Genomic DNA, 26953 nt, shown 5'->3' on the forward strand with positions numbered 1-26953 from the left:
AGTTGATCACGTTGGTTATTTAAGTATCTCTTTTACTTATGAGTGTGAGCCTTTTAGGGCACAGACCTTGTCTCATTAAACTGATTCACCCATAGCCTTCTCCAACTCAGTTGATGGCAATTCCATTCTTCCGTGTTATACAGAAATCATTCTTACTTGCCAGAAAAACCTGGAGACATTCTGAACACCTCACTTTCTTTCACACGCAACATTCAATCAATTGAAAAATCTGTTGGTTCTTCCTTCATAACATATCTAGCCCTTCACTATCCTCACCATGTCCACTCTGGTTTGAGTGGCCATTACCTCTCCTGTGAACTCTTGCAACAACTAATTCTCCTAGCTAATTATTTGCTTCTATGTTTGTATCCATATAATCTACTCACAAAATAGCAGAGGTTATTTTTTTCCCACATCTTTATTGGTGTATAATTGCTTTACAATGTTGTGTTAGTTTCTGCTGTACAACAAAGTGAATCAGCTATATGTACACACATATCCCCATATCTCCTTCCTCTTGAGCCTCCCTCCCACCCTCCCTATTCCATCCCTCTGGGTCATCACAAAGCATCAAGTTGATCTCCCTGTGCTCTGCAGCAGCTTCCCACTAGCCATCCATTTTACAGCTGGTAGTGTATATATGTCCATGTCACTCTCTCACTTCATCCCAGCTTCCCCTTCCCCGCTCCCCCCGCCCATGTCTTCAAGTCTGTGTTCTCTACGTCTGTGTCTTTATTCCTGTCCTGCCACTAGGTTCATCAGTACCACTTTTTTAGATTCCATATATATGCATCAGCATATGGTATTTATTTTTCTCTTTCTGACTTACTTCACTCTGTATGACATAAGCTAGGTCCATCCAACTCACTACAAATAACTCAATTTCATTCCTTTTTATGGCTGAATAATATTCCATCGAATATGTGTACCACATCTTCTTTATCCATACATCTGTTGATGGACATTTAGGTTGATTCCATGTCCTGGCTATTGTAAACAGTGCTGCAGTGAACATTGGGGTACATGTCTCTTTTTGAATTATGGTTTTCTCAGGGTATATGTCCAGTAGTGGGATTGCGGGGTCATATGGTAGTTCTATTTTTAGTGGTTTTTTTTTTTTTTTTTTTTTTGCGGTATGCGGGCCTCTCACTGTTGTGGCCTCTCCCATTGCGGAGCACAGGCTCCAGATGCGCAGGCTCAGTGGCCATGGCTCACGGGCCCAGCCACTCCGCGGCCTGTGGGATCCTCCCGGACCGGGGCACAAACCCGCGTCCCCTGCATCGTCAGGCAGACTCTCAACCACTGTGCCACCAGGGAAGCCCTATTTTTAGTTTTTTAAGGAACCTCCATACTGTTCTCAAATGCATGTCTGCTTACACCACTCTTTTCCTGAAAACCCTGCTCTTCTTGCTATTCCTCTAACATATCAGGTATTTTCCACCTTGGTTATTGCTCTTGTGTCTGCCTGGAGGCTTTTCAAAAAAACCTGCCACTTTGGCTAAATCCCTCTCTTCTTTCAAATCTTTGCTTAATTTCCACATTCTCTTTAAGGACTATTTCGACCACATTATTTTAAAATGTAAGTTCCGTGTCTGATAATGTTGAAGTTGTTTACATTGGACCAAACTTCTCACAGGAAACAACTGTAAACATTGGAGAAATTATATTAAAATAGAAGTATCAAGGATGTATCATACAATACAGAGAATATAGCCAATATTTTGTAATAACTGTAAATGGAATGGAAAATTTTTAAATAAAAACACAGCTATCTGACACTGGGGAGTTACTAGAAGCAGAGAGATTTGGAAGAGAATGGACATCTGAAAGGAATATCACTGTAAGTGTTTCCATTTTGGAGGTTTTTCTAGACAAAGGACAGTTGGAATTTGGATAGAAATCTGCAGTCTTACTTGCTTGAGGAATCAAAGGACAAAGTTTGGGGCTACTACAGAAACTGGAAATTGAAGGGACATACCCAGGAAAAGAGAAAACCAGAGAGGGGAGACTCAACTTGTGTCTATAAATTCTTCCCAAATCTCTGACTGACCCCTGAACAAAACACACAAGAGGCAAACTCCAAGCAGCCCATCTAACACTAAGAGAGCCAAACAGAATGCAGTTGTGGCTCACCAAGGGCAAAGCAATGCGTGAAGTCCTCAATATGACAGGCATTCACACACACACACAAAATTTACAGTTAACATTATACTTAATAATGGAATACTGAACCTCTTCCCCAAGATCAGAAGGTGGCAAGGGTGTCCACCCCCACCATTTCTATTCAGCATTTTATTGGAGATCCTAGCTGGTGTAATAAGGAAAATAAAGAGTTCTAAAGATCAGAAAGGAAGAAGTAAAACTCTCTAGCCACTCTAATGGTTGTTTATGCAGAATATTCTAAAGAATATACAAAACAAAAAATAAAGTGAATTTAGCAAGATCACAGAATACCAAGTCAATATACAAAAGAAATCAATTGTATTTCCGTATAGAAGCAGCAAATACTAAAAAATGAAATTTAAATAATTCTATTTACAAAAACTCACAGATCAGAAAATTCTTAGGAGTAAATTTTAAAATTGGGGGCATGCTTTTTATAATGAAAACTACAAAATGTTGCTGACAGATGACCTAAATAAATGGAGGGTGTACCATATTCATGGATTGGAAGACTCAATAATATTAAGATGTCAATTCTTCCAAATTGACCTATAGATTCAATGTAATCTCAACCACAGTCCTATGAGGTATGTTTGGTAGAAGTTGACAAACTGATTCTAAAATTTATATGGCTATGCAAAGGACTTTGAATATCTAAAGAAATCTTGAAAATGAGCAAAAAGGACTTACAATACCTGACTTTAAGACTTGCTACAAAGCTACAGTAATCAAGACAGTGTAGTGCTAGTGTAGGGATAGACAAGTGGATCAATGGAACAGAATAGAAAGCCCAACTTTAGACTAACACTTATACAGTTATTTGACTTTTTACAAAGTTGCCAAAAGCAATTCAATGGGAAAAAGAAAGTCTTTTCAGCAATTAATACTTGAACAATTTGATAGCCATATAGAAAAAAACCAAACTGAGCCACAATCCCTACTTCATACTGTGAAGTAGAAAATTTGCCACACAAAAATGTGTCTCTTTGGCATGTGGATTTCATTTTACCTCCCCCTTAGCTGTCTAAAGAATTTAGATAAAAGAACTGTTCCCAGAATAGAGATATCACCAGAGATAATCTGCAAAGAATATAGGCTAGGTTGCTGGGGGAAACTCTAGGCAGGACCTAGAAATCAGAATCCACTCTGTGCCCCACTATCTCTTCATGGCCCAGCAAATATTCATCTACTAAACATTTGCTTTTCCATCTCCAGGTGAATTGCCTGCCCCCCCTTTGAAGTCCGAAGCCTAGCTGCTAAGAGAAGATGGGGAATGTAAGGAAAAATGTGCATGTTTGGAGTACTTTGTCACAGAAAAAAGCAGATCTAAAATAGGGATTAACAGAATTTTTAAAATTTCAGAAGGGGTGGGAAGGGCTCTCTGAGCCAGTGGCATTTTAGCTAAGGCATGAAGGTTGGGAAGAAGTCAGCCCCCGTATGTTTGAAAGATAACCAATGTAGTTAAGAGGTCAAAGGCTAAACCCTATTCAAGTGATAAAATGTGCATTATTCTAGCATGTCCTTTGTATAATAAATACTATAAAATAAAAATATAATATCCCTGAACATCCCCCGAACATCCCAATCCTCTTTACCATGCTCTACTTTTTCTTTTTTCCCATAGCATATCAACTTCTAATAGATATACAGTAATTACTTACTTATTATGTTTATTTTTTGTTGTCTGTCTCTCCTACTACTCAGCAAGGGCAGAACTTTCTGTCTTCTTTTTTTTTTCATTGATGTATTCCTAGCACAAAGCACAGTGCTTGGAAATTTGTTGAATAAATGACTACAATTACCCTTGATTTATAAATGAAGAAGCTGAGACAAATTAGTGGAAACCTGCAGACAATTAGAATAGACTAATATAAGGAAAAGATGTCTGATCTTTCTACAACCTCTGACATCCATCTTTTTCAAATACAATGAAAACCAAAATGGCTTTCATTAAAATTTTGATTTGTCAATAGCTGCATCTACATTATTAGATATTTGGCACTTTTATATCCTCCGATATAAATTTAATGTAAAAGATTCATGTCTGTTTGTTTTTCATTTATTTCTTCCTTTCAAGACTTGAAAAATAAGAAATCTCAGGCAAAGCTTTATGCTGATACATTAAAGTCCACACTCTGAACAAGTGTAGACAAGGCCTCTGAAAATTCATCATTTATTCACTCAATAAATATTTATGTATTTATAATATTTAAATATTTATTGTCTACCATGTGCTTTGCACTGTTCTAAGGGTTTAGGATTATATAAGCTAACCAAACAAACAAAACTATTAACCTCTGGAGCTTACATTCTAAAGAAATAAAGATCTGCTTAATCAAATTATTTAGCTGCAGCCTCTTACTGGTTAATTATTTTCTAGGAGTAAATGAGAGATATACTTTTAGAAGCTGTGTTCACTGTTCTCAACTCAATACATAAGTTACACCCTCTGGGTTCTACATCAATGTTTCAAGACAGAAAATACTTATCAAGTCTTACCACTTACCCAATATCATTTTAGAACTGTTTCATCATCAAGGAGTAAGAGGACAAAAAGGGAATGGGAAGTGACTATTATCTCACGGTATTACTCTACCCCCAAATCTGAGAGAATAGAGCTTGGAGGTGGAGTGGGAGGTGTTCTCTAGGTCAGAAAGGGGTGGATCTGGCCCTTTACCCTTCCTTAGCCTCTTTCTCCTATAGCCACGAAACTACGAGGACATCCCTAGGCAGGCTTACTTCATAGGCTATTAAAAAAAGTTAATGAAGTGGGAACCTACACATCACGTGAAGTTTGCTACCTTTGGCCCTTAGAGTTTCTTGAGTCATATGAAGAGTACATGGAGATCCAAAAATTGCCTTATTTCAGAAGTAGTGTTGAAGACACCCTGTTTATTAAGCCCTTGGATTCCTAGACACTATATACTGTGACTTCTGTCAAATACATTGTACTAAACTTGAAGCAGTGTCTATTCCATAGAGGAAACAGTTGGATAAGTGAGCATGTCTATTCTGATGAGCTTCTTTTACACAAAAGGGAAAAGAAGAGATGCTGTGTTTTAGGGACTTGCTTGCAAACTTCCCAAGGACAGTGAGTCTCAAATTGTTTTCTAACTACCCCTTTCCCCTAGTGACTATCGCAGACACATACATGTGAATAGATTGGATTCTAGGTAAATATTTTTTGAACTGGTAAATGAACAAAGAGCATCAGAGAGCAATAATACAAATACTTCTCTTGAAAGACTTTCTACAAAGAAATACCCAGATGTTTCAAAGGGCCTTTTGATTTTGGTAAATTCTTTATCAAAGCTGAACACACTCAAAAATACATGAAGATATCATGATGAAGAAAAGAGAAAAATATGAAAAAGAAAAGAAGTAACTATTGTTGATCCAAGAAATTCTGGATTTTGAAGATACTTTGAAAAGTAAATAATCTCAAGTTACATGATACAGTATGTTTACGATAGCAACTGCTCAAAAAGACACAATTATATAGATCTGAGTGACTAAAATAACTCTTGGGATGGTTTCCATCTGGAAATGAATAGGAAGAGACACATATGGCTACAGGGACCTACCAATCCCACTGATAGGTAAATCATATCAAAATGATTTACTCAGCTTTCAGTACAAATCATTAAACTTTTTTTTTTTTTTTAAATCACTGCTTGCCTGATGCTGCCATCATGTGGTTTTCATAAACCACAGCAGGAGAATTTTCCATTTTGTTCCCCCACATCCCCACATAAATTCTCCGATAGAAATGTTACCTATGAGAAAAATTTTTTAAGTAGATAAATGATATTGTGGGGATGCCTCTGTATCTATGTTAACACTAAAATCATGTTAGAAAGGATTTGAATAAAATATTGTTTAAAATCTGGACCTTTTTCTCTGCATAAACCCTAAATGCATAAATTGGTTGAATGGATTGTGACACAATCTCAATATTAGTCCAAGCACAATCGAATTTTAAATTATTAATTAGTTATTTTTCATAATAAGCTAGATATATGCAAATCCACCATCCCAAACAAAAGTTATGGACTTGACAATAGTCTATATTTAATCATATATTTCGCCCATGAACCCACCTCATTTCCTGCTCCAGCCTTAGGTAAACTTCATCCTGCATCCTGTGCTTATCATTCCCTTGACTTCCTTTCCATATAGTTTTATTGCATTTATTTGTATTCCTAATAGATTTTTTAAACAGCTTTATTTAAGAATATTTGAATATAATAGACTGCACGGATTTAAAGTGTACAATTTGATAGGCTTTGACATATGTATATACTTGTGAAACCATCACCACAATCAACATAATGAACATATACACCACCCTGAAAAGTTTCCACAGGCCCCTTTTCCTCATCCCTTCCTCCCTCCCTTTCCTGTCCCCTCACCTCCAACTACTTGTAACCACTTGCTACGGGCTGAATTGTGTCCCCCCAAAATTCATATGTTGAATCCCCCAACCCCTGATGTAATGATATGTAATTAGGTTTACATGAAGTCATCAGTGTGGGGCCCTCATGATGGGATTAGTGCTCTTATAAGAAGAGACACCAGAGAGCTTGTTCTCTTTGCCATGTGCAGACACAGAAAGAAAGGGTTGTCTGTCTGAAAGCCAGGAAGAAAGCTCTCACCAACCCGACCATGCTGGCACCCTGATCTCAGACAGGCTCCAGAACTGTGAGAAAATAAATTTTTGTTATTGAAGGAAGCCAGTCTATGATATTTTGGTATAGCAGCCCAAGCAGACTAATAACCACTGATCTGCATTCTGTCGCTATACTTCATAAAATTTTATATAAATAGAACCACAGAGTACGTACTCTTATTTGTATGGATAATTTCACTCAGCATAATTATCTTGATATTCACCCAAGCTGGAGTATGCATCAATATTTCATTCCTTTTTTTACTGCTGGGTAATAGTCCATTGTATAGATAAACCACAGTTAATATCTACTCACCTGTTGATGCCTATTTGAGTTGTTTATAGCTTTTGGCTATTGCAAATCATACTTCTATGAACATGCATATACAAGTCTTTATATTGACACATATATCTTTTCCTTTAAGTAAATACATAGACATGGAATGGATGGACCGTATAATAAATATATATATGTAAATTTTTAGGACACTGCCAAACTATTTTTCAACATGTACCATTTTACATTCCCACCGGCAACACATCCTCACCAATATATGGTATTGTCAGTTGTAGTTCTAATATCAGCCATTCTAATAGGTGTGTAGTAGTATCTTATTACAGTTTCCATTCGAGTTTCTCTAATGACTACAGATGTTGAGTATCTACTTATGTCCTTATTTATCATTTGTATTTCTTCTTTGGTTAAGTATCTGTTCAAATCTTTTGATGATTTTTGGTATTTATCCTGTTTGGTGTTCTTTATGGTTTGGTGTCTGTTATTAATTTTGAAAAGTTTTAGCCATTATTACTTCAAATATCTCTTCTGCCCTGTTCTCTCTTCTCCTGGTATTCCAACTGTGTGTATGTTATACCTTTTGAAAATGTCCTATAGTTCTTAGATGTTTTCTTCTGTCTTTTTTGTTTTCCTCTCTGAGTTTCAATTTGAGAAGTTTCTACTTATATATTCTCAAGCTTACTGATTCTTTTCTTGGCCATGTCCAGTCTACAATTGAGACCATCAATATATTTTCCATTTTTGTTAAAGTGCTTTTGATTTCAGCATTTCTTTTTGAATCTTTCTTAGAGTTTCCATCTCTCTGCTTTCATTACCCATCTGTTCTTGCATATTGTCTACTTTTTCCACCAGAGCCCTTAATATATTAATCATAGTTATCTTAAATTTCCTAATAACTCCAAAATCTGTGTCAGATATGAATCTGGTTCTGATGTTTTTTGGTTTATTCAGACTGTTTTTCTTTGCCTTTTGGCATGTCTTGTCATTTTTTTGTTGAAAGCTACATCCAAGACTAGGGCCCCCAGGAGTTTCTCCTTCTTATGTTAGTACACACTTTACTTCCAGAAATTCATCAAAATTCCTAATTATGTTGTTTCCATCAGTTTATGGTACCAGTAGCTTCTGTACAGGTAAATAGATCTTGGTTGCAACTTTCTGGATTTTCTTATCTCTCCGGATTTTGGGATGGTGGTTTGCCCTGCAACCTCAGTTCTCTGATGGGTCAAGAAAAGTACTGATTTTGTTCAGTTTTTTCTTGTTTTAAGGACAAGAGGATTTATTTTATTCTGGCTAGAGTTGGGCTTTAATTGGGTTGTTTTCATTTTCTTGATATTGGTTTTTGAGAGCGCTTCATATATTCCGCATATACATATGTTATCAAATATATGCTCTGCAAATGTTTTCTAGTCTGCCTTATCTTCTCATTCTTTTAATAGTATCTTTTGAAGAGCAGAAGTTTTATTTTATTTTGTTTTTTTAACATCTTTATTGGAGTATAATTGCTTTACAATGCTGTGTTAGTTTCTGCTTTATAACAAAGTGGATCAGCTATATATATACATATATCCCCATGTCCCCTCCCTCTTGTGTCTCCCTCCCACCCTCCCCTCTAGGTGGTCACAAAGCACCAAGCTGATCTCCCTGTGCTATGCGGCTGCTTCCCACTAGCTGTTTTACATTTGGTAGTGTACATATGTCCATGCCACTCTCTCACTTCTTCCCAGCTTACCCTTCCCCCTCCCCGTGTCCTCAAGTCCATTCTCTACCTCTGTGTCTTTATTCCTGTCCTGCCCCTAGGTTCTTCAGAATCTTTCTTTTTTTTTAGATTCCATATATATGTGTTAGCATACAGTATTTGTTTTTCTCCTTCTGACTTACTTCACTCTGTATAATAGTTTCTAGGTCCATCCACCTCACTACAAATAACTCAATTTCATTTCTTTTTATGGTTGAGTAATATTCCATTGTATACATGTGCCATATCTTCTTTAGTCATTCATCTGTCAATGGATGCTTAGGTTGCTTCCATGTCCTGGCTATTGTAAATAGTGCTGCAATGAACACTGTGGTACATGACTCTTTTTGAGCTATCGTTTTCTCAGCGTATATGCCCAGTAGTGGGACTGCTGTGTCATATGGTCTTAAATTTTGATGAAATCTAATTTATCAAGTTCTTGTTTCGTATCCATATGCAATCCAATTGTTCCAGCACCATTAGTGAAAAGCACATCCTTTCTGCACTAATTTGTCTTTCCACCTTTGTAAAAAATTAGTTGTTAATATAGGTGTGGATCTATTTGTGGACTTCCAATTTTTGCCCATTGATGTTTCTCTATCCTGATTCCAATACCACTCTGTCTTGATTACTGTAGCTTTATAATTAGTCTTTTAAACAAATTTTAATTGAGGTATAAATGACATATAACATTATATTAGTTTTGGATGTACAACATAATGATTCAATATTTACATACATTACAAAATAATCACCACAATAAGTCTAGTTAACATCCCTCACCACATATAGTCACAACTTTTTTTTCTTATGATGAGGACTTTTAAGATGTACTTTCTTAAGAACTTTCAAATATGCCATACAGTATTATTAATCTTAGTCACTGTGCTGTGCATTACATCGCCATGACATTTATTTGATAACTGAAAGTTCGTATCCTTTGATTTTGAGACGTTTGATTAGTCTTAAAATCAGGAAGTATTACTCTTTCAACATTACTCATTTTCAAAGCTGTTTTAATTATTCTAGGTACTTTGCATTTCTATATGAATTTGACAATCAGTTTATCAACTGCTACAAAAAAGTATGCTGGGATTTTAATTGGGACTGCCTTGAATCTACAAATTAATTTGAAGATAACTGACATCTTAACAATATTTAGGCTTCTAACCCATGAACATAATATATTGATTTATTTAGGTCTTCTTTAATTTCTCTCAGGAATGTTCTGTAGTTTTCAATGCGCAGGTTCTCACATCTTTTGTCAAATTTATGCCTGAAGATTTCACATTTTTGATGCTATTTTAAATGTCTCTTTTCATCTTAGTATCTGATATTTGATGCTAATACATAGAATGGAGATTGATATTTGTATATTAATCTTGTATCTTCTAACCTTGTTAAACTCATTTATTAGTATTAGTAGCTTTTTATTTTTCTAGATTCCATTGGATTTTCTACATAGACAATCATGTTATCTGCTTTTTATTTTCTTTCCCTTGCCTTGCCTTCTGTGTTGGTTAGAATCTCCATGAATAGACATGATAAAATAGACATTCTTGATTTCTTCCTGATCATAAGAGGAAAATACTGTCTTTCATAATGAACTATGATGTTAGCTGTGAATTTTTTATATGTGTCCCTTATCAGCTTGAGGAAGTTCCCTTTCATTATTATTAGTTATATAACAGCTTTTTATCAGGAATCAATGAACTCTACCAAAAAATTAATCTATTTATTGAGATAATCATATGATTTTCCATTTTTAGTTTGTTAATGTGGTGAAATACATTGTTTGATTTTCTAATGTTAAACCAATGTTGCATTCCTGTAATAAAAGTCATGATGAATTTTGGTCATGATGAATGATACTTTTTATATATTGTTGGATTTTATTTGTTAAATTTTGTTAATACCTTTTTCATTTATGTTCATGAAAGATACTGTTCTGTGGTTTTCCTTTCTTGTAATGTCTTTGCCTGTTTTTTGGTATCAGAGTAATGGTGGCCTCATATAATGACTTAGGAAGTATTTACTCCTCTTTAATATTATTTTTTCTTTAAATATTTGGTAGACTTCACTGGTAAAGCAATCTGAACATGGAGCTTTCTTTGTGGAATAGATTTTCACTACAAAGTCAATTTTTAAATAAGAGTTATTCAGGTTATCTATTTCTTTTTGAGTGAGCTTTGGCAGTGTGTATCTTTCAAGAAAGTAGTCCATTTCCTCTAATTTGCCAAATTAACTGGCATAAAGTTGTCTGACATATTCACTTTTACCCTTTTAATATCTGTAAAATCTATAGTGATGTTATCTTTCTCATTCCTGATATTGGTAATTTGTATCTTTCTTTTTCCCTGATAGTCTAGCTTTCATTTCATTATTTTCTTCATTATTTTTTTGTTTTCTAATTCACTAATTTCTGCCCTGATCTTTATTATTTCCTTTCTTGTCCTTAGTTTGTCTTTAACTTGTTCTTCTTTTTCTAGTATCTTAAGGTGGGAGCTGAGGTTATTGATGTGGGACCTTTCTTCTTTTCTAAGATAGGTGTTTAGTGCTATATATTTCCTCCTAAGTAATTTTTTAGAAACATACCATAAAATTTCATATGTTGTATTTTCACTGAAAAGTTAAAAGTGATTTCTAACTTCCCTTTTATTTTCTTACTTGACACATGGGTTATTTAGATGTTCTTTAGTTTCGAAATATTTGGGAATTTTCCAGATATTTTTCTGCTAGTGATTTTTAATCTAACTCCATTGTGGTGAGGGAAAGTGCTTTAGGTAATGTAAATCCTTCTATATTTGAGATTTGTTTTATAGTCTAGAATATGTTATCTCTTGGTAAATGTTCTATGTGAACTTGAAAAAAAATGTGTATTCTGTTGTTTGCAGGGAGTGTTCTGTAAATGTCAATTAGATCAAATTGGATGATATTCTACCTCAAATCTTTGTTCTTACTGATTTTCTCTCCACTTGTTCTCTCAGTTATTGAGAGAGAGGTACTAAAATCTATGATTATAATTTTGGATTTGTCTATTTTCCTTACAATTCTATTAGTTTTTGTTAATGCTTTCTTCTTAGGTATGTAAACAATTGAGGTTGCTATTCCTGTTTGATAAACTGACTCCTTTATTACTGTGGAATGACCTTCTTTATTCCTGGTAGTATCCATTGCTCTGAAATATACTTTGCCTGCTATTAACATAACCACTCCAGCTTTCTTTTGATTTATGTTAATATAGTGTGTCTTTTACATCCTTTTTCTTTTAACCTCTCTGGATCCTTATACTTAAAATTTATTTTTTGTAGGCACCATATAGTTGGGTCTTGTTTTTTATTCAATCTGACAACCTCTGACATCTAATTGGATTATATACAACGTTACATTTATGTGATTAAATCTATCATTCCCCCATTTTCTTTCTTCCTTTAGAATAATTTGAACATTTTTAATCATTGGATGTTATCTCTTTTACTGGCTTATTCCTATAACTCTTTGCCGTGTGGGGTTTTTTTAGCAGTTGCTTGTGATTTTATAGTACGCAGCTTTAACTTATTTCAGTCTACCCTCAAGTGATATATCGCTTCACATACAGCATAAGAATCTAACAATGATGTCCTATCATTTCTTCCTTTCTGACTTTTGTGCTATTGTTGTACATGTTGCAAACCACACATTAAGTTATTTTTTATTTTGGGATAAATACCAATTATATTCTAAAATTATATGACTAATAAGAAAAATGTCAGATATACTTACTCATGTAGCTACCATTTCCATTGTTCTTCATTCCTTTGGCTAGATACATATTTTCATTTGGTATTTCTTTCGGCCTGAAGGACTTCCATTTTTTATAGTGTGGGTGTGCTGTTGACTGTTTTCAGCTCTGTCTGGATTCTACTCTTCCTAAATGTCTAAAAAATGCTATTTTGCCTTTGGTTTTTAAAGATATTTTCACTGAGTATAGAACTCATGATCAATAGTTTTTTTTTCTTTCAGTACCTTAAAAATCAAGGTGTTCCACTGTCTTCTTGCTTACATTGTTTTTGACAAGAAATCTATTTCCTTCCTTTTGTTTCTCTGTATATAATGTGACATTTCCCCGCCTCTTGTTGCTTTCAAAATTTTTTCTATCACACTGCATCTGAACAATTTGATTTTTGTGTTTTGGGTATAGTTTTTTCATATTTTATGGGCTTGGAGTTCGTTGAGCTTCTTAGATCTGTGTGTTTATAGTTTTCATCACATTTGTGTTTGTGTGTGTGTGTGTTTTAATCTGAAATCCCAATCATTTATGAAAGGATACTTATTTCTTACTCACGTAAGCCTCTGTTAAGAATCCCACTTCCTTTCTTCTCATAACTGGCAATCATCTATAACATGTAGCTTTCATGATAACTGCAACAAAAGGGGGAGAGGGGATGGGGCCACATAGCTTTTAACCATCTCAGTCCAGAAGTGGCTCAAAAAAGTCACTTTCCCTCACAGTCCAGTAACCAGAAGTCACATGGCCCCAACATAGGAGAAGTTGGGAAATGTAAGGGAACATGTGGATATTTGGAGTACTTTATTTGTCTGGCATAGAAAAAAGCAGATCTAATATAGGAATTGACAGAATTAAAGTAATTTTAGAAGGTATGGGCTGGGAAAGGCTCTCTGAGCCAGTGGCATTTAAGCTAAGGCCTAAAAGTTGGAAATAAGTCAGTCCCAGTATGTTTGAAAGATAATCAATGTAGTTAAGAGGTCAGAGGCTAAAGTCCTATTCAAGTAATAAAATGTACATTATCCTAGCATGTCCTTTGTATAGTAAATACTATCACTTAGGAAGCCTTCAAGGGTATGGGGGTATAAGATCCTCACCAAATCCTGATCAGTGACAGAACTTACACACTACTCTCTTAGATGTAGAAGAATAGGTAGAAGGATGAACCTTCAATGACACACATACACACAAAGCAATAGCTGTGAAACTATAGGGTTCATTCATTCCAGCAATAACATTCACTAAGAGTCTACCATGATGCAAGGTGGAATAAAAATGTTGACTCCAATTCCCCCTGCTTTGATGTAACTAATAGTCTAGTGGAAGAAACATATTACTCAAAAGCAATGAAATACTCTATGTGGAATCATTTTTCTCCATAAAGAAAGGGGGGGAGCTATAACAAAGGTCAAATCTAATTTAGAAATTATTTAGAAATAAACAGAAAAGAAGCTCTACAAAAACTGAGGAGTCCAGAGTGATGAAAATTTCCCACTTTGGTCAAGAACATTAAAAATAGAGTAAAAAGTGTTCTGCATACATAAATTCCATAAGCTCTCAAGAAGAGCAATTATAGCAAGACCTTTTTTCTCCAAATGAAGAATCAAGTTTTAGACAAATATACATATCTACATGCACTAATTAGGTCAATACCCACATTTTTATGCCTACTAAATTCTAGAAAATTTTGTCTTTGTTACATCTACACCGTGAATTCTCACTTTTCTTACTCGCCTTCTCCATATTTAATCCTTTAATCCTGTATTTCATTCTGATTTCTCTGTTCAATCCTCTTACATAAATTGGAAGATGTTAATCCTCAAAGGCTTCAAACTAGATAAATGAAGGGAAATATTTGAAAAACTATTTTAGAAAAAGATAGATAAGATAGAATAAGTTTTCCCATTCTACCAAATAATTTTGTTCCCAGAAATAGACGAGAGGTCGATTTCTTAGAAAGCAAGAAAATACAAAAAGGTGATTAAGCACCTCTCTTGGTGCTTGACTTGCAGTCTCAGTTGTGGGACTGTGATTATGACTGAAAGAATACTATAATTGGGTCTCCTGGTTTTTCTCTGCTACTCACTTGTTGTGACCTTATACAAATTTCTCAGTTCAGTTTCCTTAACTATAAACCACAGATCAAAAAAATGTACCTACTGTTAAGGGTTGTTCTGAGTGTTAAATGATTTCTTGTATATAAAGCACTTTATAACAATGTCTGGCAATAATACATGATAAAAATCGCCATTACTAATACTAGTAATAGTTATCATGGAGCAGTTGTAAAAAACCACATTAAAATTTAATTGAGTGATTGCTCTTTTCTAGACTTACATCTGAATGCTTTCATATAATTTAAACCCTTTTAAACCAAATTCACCCTGTACCAAATACCACCCTACAACAAACATTTATAGCAAATTTCCAGTGTGCTTCAAGCTTGTGGACATTATCATTTCCCTTTCATTGCTTTAGTCCAAAAAGAATGTCACTGACTCCCAAGTTTTAAAGACCATTATTCCACTTTATTTTTAACACTACAAACTGACACATACTTGTGGAAAGGGAATGTTGCCTGCCATTCCAGTCAACAACAAATGTTGCCCATCATCAAGCTATCAACCACTGTAGTCACCCCACCCCCTGCCTAACCCTGAGGGTAATTCAGGATGGAGAAAACCAGGAAACATTCTGTGTTCTGGATACTGACCCTAGATAGTTAAGATGCATATCTAAGGAATAATTTCGATGAGCCCAGACTCTTGCATCTTCCCATACATAGAAAATCACTAAAATCATTAATTTGAGATGTCTGTTTTTTGTGATTAGTAGTAATCTTCTGATGTTCAACTACCTTTTTTTTTTTTTTTTTTTTTTCAGAAAAAACTCCTAGATATCCTAGCTCCTTCCTTACTTCTTTGAAGTAGTTTCTCAGAGCTACCTGAGAGGCTGTCTCCCAGGCTACAGTCCTCAGTAATGTCCCCAAATAAAACTTAACTCTCAACTTTTAGGGTGTGCATTTTTCTTCAGTTGACATACTCTACAAATGATATTTAATATAAGTTGAATAGATGTAACTCAATAAAAGCTAAAAGCAAATAATACGTAATTAGGAGAAAAGTATATACAACACGAATAGCAGACATCATTCTGGCCTTGACAAAATGATCACTTATTGATACTGATAGAATCTATGCACAGTTAGGAAAGGAGTAGGGAAGCATCCACATATGATTGTTTCATCTCTCCCTAGATGTAGGACCAGCTACAGGACAAACAGCCAGACCATGTGACTGTGGACACACAATTATATCCTGAGTACTTTCAATCCGGACCAAAGTCACACAGCTCCTGAACAAAAGCATGGGCTTAAGCCTGTGATAGATTCATTACCATCGAATAGGACAGAATTCTCTCTCATTTCTTTGCTTTCTTACCCAAATGAGATGCATGAAAACTGCTTGCGCATTCTGTTTAATCCTTATGCAAGCTTGTATTCCAACACCAGAATTATAATTCTAATTTGGAATTTCTTTTGCTCAACATAGTACCCTAACTGTGAAAAATAATTTCCGACTTCGAATCATGAAATAACTTGGAATCCAGATTATTAACAAAATGATGGAAAATTGGAGATGTAATTGACTAGAATCATTTCATTTGTTCATTTGCTCATTGTTTCATTGGTTCATTATGAAAATCTTATAAGACATGCACCGGAGAGAGGTTATTTCAATCCACTTGCACATAGCCAACTGTTGGGGCTCAGGGCAGGCCATGCCAAAATACGCTTCAATGGCATATTAATTATTTTGAATTGGTTACTTAAGAAAGAGCCATTCTAAGAGGGACACTCTGACCTTCCGCTCTGTCTCCTTGAAAGTAGGAAATAAATCTCTCATGAAAGGTGCACTCCTTGCATCTGAAGGTAGGACACCCTGATTTCCAGAGGTAGGGAATTTGGGGCGAGAAACTTATATAAACAAAACTTGTTACTCCTTTAGTTTACCATCCCAAACTCAAACTCTGCTTAGATTCTTCACTAATTAAGCACCCAAAGCCTAATTTTCTTTGTCCTGTGAATTCCTCACAAATTTATTGTTTGTTTGTCTAAAAAGTATAAAAGCTGCCTGCTTTGGCCACTTCCTAGGTCCCATGACTGTGGGACCTCCATGTGCATAAGTTAAAGTTTGTTTCTTTTTCTCCTGTTAATCTGTCTTGTGTAGTAGTCCAGCCACAGAACTCAAGAGAGATAGAGGGGAAATCTGCCCTTCCCCAACACAACCTATCAGAATGACTAATGATCTCCACGTCTTCTTAAAGCATGCAGGTTGATGCCCAGGGCTTGTTGAAAGAGTATCAGAATGTCATTAATAAACTACTCCTGCACCTACCAGTAGAGTTTCATGATAATCAAGAGACAAGTGTGTGTATTTCTCAACCTGTTTTTGCCAGTTCCAGTAAATTATGTGATTTAATTAAAACAGTACAAACAAACAGTTGTTATGTCTATGAATACTAGGTTGAATGTTCTCAAAAGACTCGAGAATTAAAAAGAATTAATAATGACTTAGATAAGGACAAGACAACCATGAACACTGGGAAACACTTTAAAAATATAGATGGGGGGCTTCCTTGGTGGTGCAGTGGTTAAGAATCCCCCTGTCAATGCAGGGGACACGGGTTCAAGCCCTGGTCCGGGAAGATCCCACATGCCGCGGAGCAACTACGCCCATGAGCCACAACTACTGAAGCCCACGCACCTAGAGCCCTTGCTCCGCCAACAAGAGAAGCCACTGCAATGAGAAGTCTGCACACTGCAACAAAGAGTAGCCCCTGCTCGCTGCAATTAGAGAAAGCCTGCGCTCAGCAGTGAAGACCCAATGCAGCCAAAAATAAATAGAAATAAAATTTAAAAATATATATATAGATGAATTTTCACTTAGTTTTATCTCAAACTGAAAATTATAGGCAGTGATTCATAGGTATTATTAATGCCAGAAGATAACACAAAATTCCAAACAGTTGGTTCCATAGAGACTCGGATCTTGTAGGGAAGCACAATTTGCCACCCCAAAATGTCTCTTTGGCATGAGGATTATTTTAGGCTGATTATTTTTAAGAAACAGAAGACTAAGTAAATCTGTGTTTTTACCTCCCCATTAGCTGCCTAAAGAATTTAGATACAGGACCTATTCCTAGAATAGAGGTATCTCCAGAAATATCTGCAAAGAAAATGGACTAGTTGTGTTGGGGGAAACTCAGCAGCGCCTAGACATCAAAGTCCACTCTGTGTCCCAATGCCCCTGCATGGCCCAGCAAACATCTGCTTTTGCATCTCCAGGTGAATTGCTTTCCTCCCCTTTGAAGTCCCAAACCACTACGCCCAACATGTTCTTTTGTCTTTAGCTGAATCTTTTGTCTTTAGCTGAAGATCGTATTTAAGGTGAAAGCTTCAGCCATTTTGGCGAGTTACTCAGTTTTCCTGGGTCTCTCCCAAGTACACATGTTATTAAACTTTTGTTTGTTTTTCTCCTGTGAATCTATCTCAGGTCACCAGCCAGAAGAACCTAGAAGGGAAGAGGAAACTTTCCTCCCCAACAACCTACATCAAAAGATTGATGAATTAATATATAAATACTTTATGTCATAATACAATGTTTAAGGTAAAATGCATTGTTTTATGATTTCCTACTTTATCCAACTTTTTCTAGTAACCAACAAACTATATGTCCCAGTATAATGTAGGTTAAGTAAAATAGAGTCTCCTGATCTATAAAATGAAGAAGGTAATTCTTACTCATAAGGCTGTTTTGAGGACTAAATAAAATCATCCATATAAAAGAATACCTGTCACCTAGTAAGCACACATTACCCACTAGCTAACACGGCATGCTGGTGGGGGTGGTAACATAACAGTAATGGCATGAGGGACCAGTCTGCCTGGATTCACATCCCAGCTCAATTACCAGCTCTGTGATCTTAGAGGAAGTTACCTAACCTCTCTGTACTTTAAATCCATCATCAGTAAAATGTACATCATAATAGCTCCACCACCATTGGGTTACTGTGAGGATCCAACGAATCAACTAATGTGAAGTGCCTAAGACATAATACATGCTTAACGTAACACATTTTAGTCACTGTTATTTTGTATATTATTGGCTTTTCTTTTCAGCTAGATAGAAAATTGCCCTCTCTCAAAGCATCCAAATATTTGTTATCATTCCTTTAGCTCTAGGCTTCTCACCTTCTAAAATGAACACAGGACTCAATTTATTTTCGTACAGACAGATCACTAGTGCCATCTAGTGGCAAACTGCTAATAAATTTAACAAAAAGGAATATTGCCCATAAAGGGGTAAAATTTCTACAGACATGAATTTAATTTTTGAAGACAAACTAGATATTTGGAAATGTGATATGTTTTCTATAACGATTTGAATGTAATACAAATATAAGTGGGGGAAATTTAAAAACTGCACACCACAAGAAGATTGCTTGGCAAACACAGTACAAAAAAAAAAAAGATTCTTGCTTTGCATGAGCCAAACAACTGGGTTTAAACCCAATGTCAAAAATTTTGGACAGGGCTTCCCTGGTGGCGCAGTGGTTGAGAGTCCGCCTGCTGATGCAGGGGACACGGGTTCATGCCCCGGTCCGGGAAGATCCCACATGCCGCGGAGTGGCTGGCCCCGTGGGCCACAGCCGCTGAGCCTGCGCGTCTGGAGCCTGTGCTCCGCAACGGGAGAGGCCACAACAGTGAGAGACCCGCGTACGGCAAAAAACAAACAAACAAACAAAAAAAACAGATTTGTGATGTTAATATACCCCTGATATTTTCTAGACCTTAATTTCCTATGATATCAAATGAGTATGCTATATGTGTTGAATTCATTTTGTAGTTATAAAAGTACGGGATAAATCACTATGCTAATTTTAACATGATGAATCTATAGTATTATCTGTCAGAAGCATTTTGAGGGGAACCCTGATAACTTCTAACATCCTTTCCAACATTCTGATTTTTTTAAATGCAGCCATATTGGAGGAAAAGAATTAGAAATGTGAATTTTGGGTGTAATTTAAATACCATAAATGTTATAACATATACTAAGATATTAAGTTATATCATTGGATAAATTAAAAATTAATACCATACAAAGATCCCAGGTGATAACATCATACAGCTTTACTTTCAGCAAGTCAGAACTTACAGAAGAACTCAAAACTGCACAAAACTACTGTAATCTATAATATTCAGGCAGTCCTTGCCTTGCTCATTGAAATATGTACAAATTTCAGAGCCACAATTTAGTCAAATAACAGCAGCCTTCCAACAACACAGTTCAAATTTCAGTTATCATGGCATATTAACTGTGACTAATTATATAAGAGCTGCTAGCTCTTTGGTCCAAAAATCACTATGTAAATAACAGATGAGCATCATGATCAGTGACTAACATGTCACTTCTTTCAAAGTCTGTCAGTGCTTGGTCACTGCACATCTGTTATTCAGTTCAAACGCAGACAGCAAATCATGTTGCTTCCTTGTGTTCCAGTGATAAACTCGCTTGACATTTCACAAAAGTGAGTCATCAAAAGAGGCTATTAGCCCATAAAGATGAAAGTGCAACAAAGAAATAAAACGTGATGATGCTGGAAATGAAATTGGATGTGAATAGAAGACCTGAAGATGGTGACAGCAAAGCAAGGATAGAAGAGACCTAGGCCAGCAAGAAGGTAAGAGCCATGAATGTAAAAAACAAGATAAAGTCGCTTCAACAGGATTCTAACTGAATGTAAATGGGTTGTACGAGAAATAGGGGATGACCCTGGAATGTTGACACCGTGCCCTTTGGAGCAATGTAGCTATGCAGCCATAAGAACTTCGTGAAGGCAAACTGATCAAAATAAATGAGGAACATGATTGTGACAAAAAGGATGACAACGCCCCAGAGGAAGTGACACCAGAACAAAACTTCACATTAAAGAAACTCTCAGAGATATCTCATGACTGAAAGGACAAAGGACAAAATGGAAGTTGATCCAAACTTAAAAAGAATTTGACAGTTCAATTCACCAAGGCATAGAAAAGATGCCTGCTCCATATAATAAGTCGTATGATGAGAAGAAGGCAAGTAACTGTTCAAACTCCTCTTGACAAGATTTTGGCAATGAAGTAATACTTTAATTCTCAATGTTTCTAATGTTTTAAATTACAGTGTACTGAATAAATATTAATTTTACTATTTTTCATTTCCTTATATATTTATAAACCACAGTAAGAGAGTTTTTAGTGTTTTGAGAAAACATTTTAAAGGTCACAGAACAATTGTTATTCTCTTATTGATTTGCTTTGTCCAGTTTCAACTTAGTCATTTTCATGGTTTTACACTATTGTGCAAAACAAGAACTGGATGTATTGCCAAAGCCTAAATTTTTCTTTCACAGTTTTCAGTCACTGTAAACGTCATTCAGAAATTGCCACCTACTGCATGCTAATATAATAGCTATCCCCTTCTGAACATATTTTATAAATTATTTGCAGTGTCATGATATAATGTTGAAAAGATTGCTCCTAACCAAACCGGGCATATAGAAGAGCATTATGTACCTGGCAGTGGCAACTGAACTAATATACCACTGACTCTTGGGTCCATGTTCAATTGATTGGTTATATCCAAAAGTTCTTCCTGAGAAACATCCTTAGGTTTTAGAATGATCTCACTACAGATACCTGGAAGAAAAACAAGTACAGAAAGTCACTTTAACAAAGATGTGTTTTTTCATTGATGGTGTCTTACACAATGTGTGATCGGTTCCCTCTGCTCCTATCCCACTGGAAGAAAAGGCCCTTCTACAAAAATGATGTTCTAAGCACCATCAGGAGGGAATTTTCAAATAGTACAGATGCTTTCTCGTGATTCACATGCATTCTTTGGCCCAGTAACCCATTCAGCAAATCATGCTCATCTGTGATAAGCTACTGTTAGTGGATTTGAAGAGAGTAAGAATACCAATACCACCACCACCACTATTAGGCCAAGTTCGGCTGAGTGAACTAGCCAGGTTTATCACGTGATTAAAGCAAAAAAACAGGCCCTTTAAATGTTAACATGTTGCTCTCACATCTCACCATAAGATCTGAAATCACATTGAATTGATTCAATAAGAAATTTGAAGAAAAAGTAAGAAATGAATATAAACTTCGGTAACTAAATCTATAATAAATAATAATAATAATACATGTCATTCAAATAGCACTTAGTTGACAATTATCATTCATAATTATCACACTTTGAAGTAAAACCAGAAAACATTATCTATTAACAAGTACAACTAAAACATGTCCCCACCTACGGCAGCAGCAGCTTTGATCTTCTTCCTGACGTATGTGTGGCTTGCTGGGTTATCACCCACTAAAATGATACTGAGGTGAGGTCTTCTATTCCCAAGAGAAATCCAAGATTCCACACCTCGCTGTATTTCTTTCTGGATTTGTTTGGCCATTTCAGTTCCTGAGATAATAATTGCGTCATGTCTGTGGAAAACAAAGGAATAAACGTAGTACTAAAAAGGCAATAAGGAATATTCAACCACATAAATTTAAAGTACAGGAGTGAACAAAACATTTATGATTCCCCAAGTGAGCAACCAAGATTTGATTTCTTTCAGGTATATTTGACACTCATTCTTCAGGTTCAAAAATATATTTATAATTTTTTAAAGGAGTCCAACTCTGCTTTTTAGTTCTGCATTACACTCTATAGTATACATAACTTTTACATATATATATTTCAATTATCAAACCACATACTAAAGTTCTAGAATATTGGCTCTATAATATTGGCTGTATTAAAAGCTCTGCTATTTTTTTCAGAAGAGACAGATCAGCACAGTCTAGTTAAAACTAGCACCCATCTTCAAAGCTCCAGGCCATGGTGTATATACGTGGCCCCATAGCCTTTTGACCCAAAGGCAAAGCCAGTTCACTCTTAATAGAATATCCTGTACAAGACCCTGAAGTCATGAGCTCCGTACTACACAACTCTTCTCACTTACTAAAGGAAACATTTTATCCCTCAGCTCCAGGACAAGGACAACTGTGATGACAGCTGCCAGTCTTGCCATGCTTGTCATTGATTACTGTGGGGACCAGGCCAGTAAGTAAGGCTCAGTTGCCCCCCTACCCAAACACCCACACCATGGCATCATTTCTAATAGAAAAACTGCACAAAACATTACTTCCTGGCAGTTTTTAAGTGCTTAAGCAGGTAAGAAGTACTATACTTTGATAGATGACATAAATCTATCTCTGGAAAGGCACAAAAAATGCCTTATGGGAAGGTTTTCCTGCTCTCCATGATCTCAAACTTAAAAGTGGTGAATTAATGTTGCTCCTACTGCATGTTTAGTTTTTAAAGGTACCTGATAAAGTAAAAGATGGTTCCTTCTTCCTGGGGCCCCTGTCCTTTCACTATTGAAAGGCCTGGTGAAAGCATGATCTATAGCACATGAATATTACACAAAATATCAAAAGCAGGTCAATGAATATTGTGAAGGAGAAGAAAAGGAGGAAAGAAAAACCTTATAGCAACTTAATTTTTTCAAGCACCTGTACATTTTCTATGTTCTAGTGAGAGCAGTTATCATGAATATCAGCCAGCACAAACAAAATGCAAACTTGCTGCCCCTTCCAAATAAGTCAACCCCCCTCTCTAATAGGTTGATGTACACTTACATAGACCAGATCAAGAATATTCCATATCAACCTGGCACCAGTGGTCCACAGAGTTCATCCAGATTCAAACAATTCTGATGTAAACAATGTTCTGCTAAGATTCTGAAATATGGTCTATGGATACATACGTCAAAATTGCCTGGGAACCTTACTGAACTTGCATATTCCTAGACCCCAAGACCACACCCATGATTTGGAATCCCTGGGAGAGGGGAGAGAGCCTGGGAATCTGCACATCTAACGGGTCCCCACAGGTATTCCTGTGCATGATCGTGTTTGAAAACCACTTCTTCAGTTCAACACAAAAGTATATTTCAATAATAATCATAACCATGGGTAAACAATTAACTGAGCAAATACACATTGGTTAGATAATATAATTATAAGTAAACTCTACTTTTGATTCTAATTTTGTCTACTTTCCACTTTCAAGACATGGAAGGTCATGGTAAATGCAGTGTATCAATCTTGCTCCGCTGTCTTAATTTTGTAATAGTTTTATTACAGTATAATTGATATACAATAAACTGCATATATTTAAAGCGAAAAGTTTGACGTTTTAGTGTATGTGTATATCTGAGAAACCATCACCACAATCAAGAAAATGAAAACATCCATCCCCCTCAGAAGTTTCCTGGTAACCCTTTGCAATCTCACCATTCTATCTGTCCCTGCCATGCCTCCAGACAACACTGGTCTGCTTCCTGTCACTATATATTAGTTGGTATTATCACGAGTTTTATAAAAATGGAATCACGCACTACATGCTCCTTCTCATCTAGCTACTTTCACTTAGCATAATTAAAATTCATTCATGCTGTTGTATGTATCAATAGTGCATCTCCTTTTATTGCTGAGAAGTTTTCCATTGTAAGGATATATCAAATTGTGTATATCCATTTAATTATTGACAGATATACGTGTGTTGTTTCCAGTTTTTAGTCATGACAAATAAAGCTGCTACAATCATTCATGTACAAGTGACTGTATGCACATATACTTTCATGTCTCGAGCAAATATCTAGGACTAGAATGGCTGGATCATATGGTATATGTTTAAATGTGTAAGAAACTGTCAATCCGCTTTCCAAACTGGTTGTACCATTCTACATTTCTGCAAGAAGTATATGTGAGTTCCAGTTGTTCCACATACTTGCTATCCCTTGATATGGTCGGTCTTTTAAATTTTAGATATTCTAGTGGATATATGATAGTATCTGACTGTGCTTTTAATTTGCATTCCCCTAATGAATGATGATGTTGAGCATTTTTTTTTATGTGCATATTTTTTTCATATGCCTATCTTCTTTGGTGAATTGTGTAATTTAATTTTTTGCCCTTTGTTTAAAAGGTCATTTCCTTATTGAGTTTTGAGAGTTCTTCATATATCCTAGATTCAAGTCCTTTATCAGATATATAATTTGAAATACTTTCTCCAAGTCTATGCTTTACCTTTTCATTCTCTTAACTGTGTTTTTGTATGATAAGTTCTCAATTTTGATGTATTTTAATCAATTTTCCATTTATGGATCATGCTTGTGGTATTGTGCGTAAGAAATACTTGCTTAACTCAACGTAACAAAGGTTTTCTCCCATGTTTCCTTCTAGAAGTTTTATGGGTTTAGGTTATGCATTTAGTTTTATGGCTTAGTTCTATCTTAGTTTGAAGAGACTTTATATCAGGATACTGCTGAATACTTTTTCTGTGTCAATTGAGATGATCATATGATCAAATGGTTTTTTTGGTTTTAGACTCTTAATATGGTAAATAACGTTAATTTTCAAATGTTAAACCAACCTTGCATTCCTGGGATAAACCTCCCACATATCCTTTCCAGATATTGTGGATTTCATCAATTTTTAAAAAAATTTTGCAGCTATATACATGGCAGATATTTGTAGTTTTCTTTCCTTGTACTGTCTTTGTATGGTTTTGGTATATGGTTACTGCCCTCATAGAATGACTTAGGAAGTATTCCATCCTCTTCACATTTCCAGAAGAGTTTGTATAGAATCAGTATTACTTCTTCCTTAAATGTTTGTAGAATTCACTTGTGAAGCCATCTGGTCCTGGAGCTTTCTTTGTGGTGAGGTTTAAAACTCCAAATTTAATTTTTTTAATACAAAGAGGGCTCTTCAGGTTACCTGGCATTTCTTGAGTGAGCTTTTGTAATTTGTGTCTTTGTACATTCTAATAATTAGTACATAATTATTAGACTAAATCAAGTTAAGATAAAATACATTCACTTTTGAGCTTAAATTTTATTTTTCAGGATTAAATAATGAACTGTTTTCACTATCTACTTTGAATTCCTGTTGCTCATTTGTTATTGATTCATTTAAGTGGACTTTTAATACTAAGAAAACAAGGACCTCCTATGTTAACAAGTACTAAGGGCTGCAGATATGGCAAACAATTTCAGGTAGTAAAAAAAAAAAACTTTCCAAAAATTAAATTGTGTCAGCAATATTCAGATAGGTAAAATACTCTGCTACAGAAGCAAGTTTATCTGCTAATAGACTAGAAGTCACTCTTATAGTAAAGAACATACATTTGTATTTTAAAATATAAAACCATCTGAGCTCCATGTTGCATTCTATAGCATATGAATAGCAATGCAGCTGCTTACATGTTTTATTAGCTGATTCTCTGTTAAACACAATGATTTAGTCATAGGTTAGTGTGAAACTGGCAACAACTGAACATAATCCAGGATTATTATGGCCTAGACACTACAAGCTGTGTGACCCTGAGAATGTCAGATGACAATGGCATAAACTGATTCCTGACTTCCAAAAAGACAATGTACCTACAGATTAAACCTGACTGCACATTTTTTGTTGGGGTCTGAGGTGACAGGGCTTACTTTACATTATAGTACTGATGTGCTAATTCAGCTTGCTAATTATAGCTGACATGGCCTGGCCTAGTTGGTATTTATGGGTAAACACCCAAAAGACTGCCACCCAATTATGAATAGGGACTTAAAGCATTTTCAGCAGCAGCTGGCCCATCCCACTGATTCCCTCAGTCACTGCAGAGCCTCAGCAAGCCCGGCTCTATGGGAGACACAATATAAGGATAAATGAAGCAACCCGGACTTAGTGGAGGCCCAATGGGAGAATGCCTGTATCAGTCCATATGCTGGAAGAAATGGTAAACACACACATTAATAGCTCATATAGACTTCAGTGAATAAAGAAATGAGGTTTCTTTCAACATGCGTATTGTTGAAAAATGTTACGTATCAGCAACCACTCAAATGTTCAGCCCCAGAAGCACACAACTCCTAAGAATTCAGCCTGGCTCAAGTCTCCATCTCTGCCAGTCCATCTTCCACACTGCAGCCAGAGTGATTTTCCAAATGGAATCATATCAGTTCCCTTGTTAAGACTGCACTACATGTCCAGTTTTTATTAATTTAATAAATACATATTGAAAACCATTTATGTGCCAGGCAGTATTCTATATTTAACATATCATGTGTGAAACATGGAAAAAAAAAAAAAGGCACATCTGGAGGCCAGAGTTACCATTTTACATAGGTTGGTTAAGGTGTCACTTCTCTGATTAATCG

General features: G+C 35.7%; 1 protein-coding gene across 1 annotated transcript in view; it reads right to left on the bottom strand.

Moving 5' to 3' along the window:
- MTHFD2L (methylenetetrahydrofolate dehydrogenase (NADP+ dependent) 2 like) overlaps positions 1 to 26953 on the bottom strand; it is a 129379-nt gene that overhangs the window by 89524 nt on the left and 12902 nt on the right. The window contains exons 2-3 of the mRNA XM_065877218.1: positions 21991 to 22175; positions 21249 to 21371 (exon numbers count right to left, since the gene is read on the bottom strand). Coding sequence (XP_065733290.1) covers positions 21249 to 21371; positions 21991 to 22175 — 308 coding nt within the window. The remainder of the gene's footprint in view (positions 1 to 21248; positions 21372 to 21990; positions 22176 to 26953) is intronic.

This window comes from Phocoena phocoena, chromosome 5 (genome assembly GCF_963924675.1).
Source record: "Phocoena phocoena chromosome 5, mPhoPho1.1, whole genome shotgun sequence".
Classification (NCBI taxonomy): Eukaryota; Metazoa; Chordata; class Mammalia; order Artiodactyla; family Phocoenidae; genus Phocoena; species Phocoena phocoena.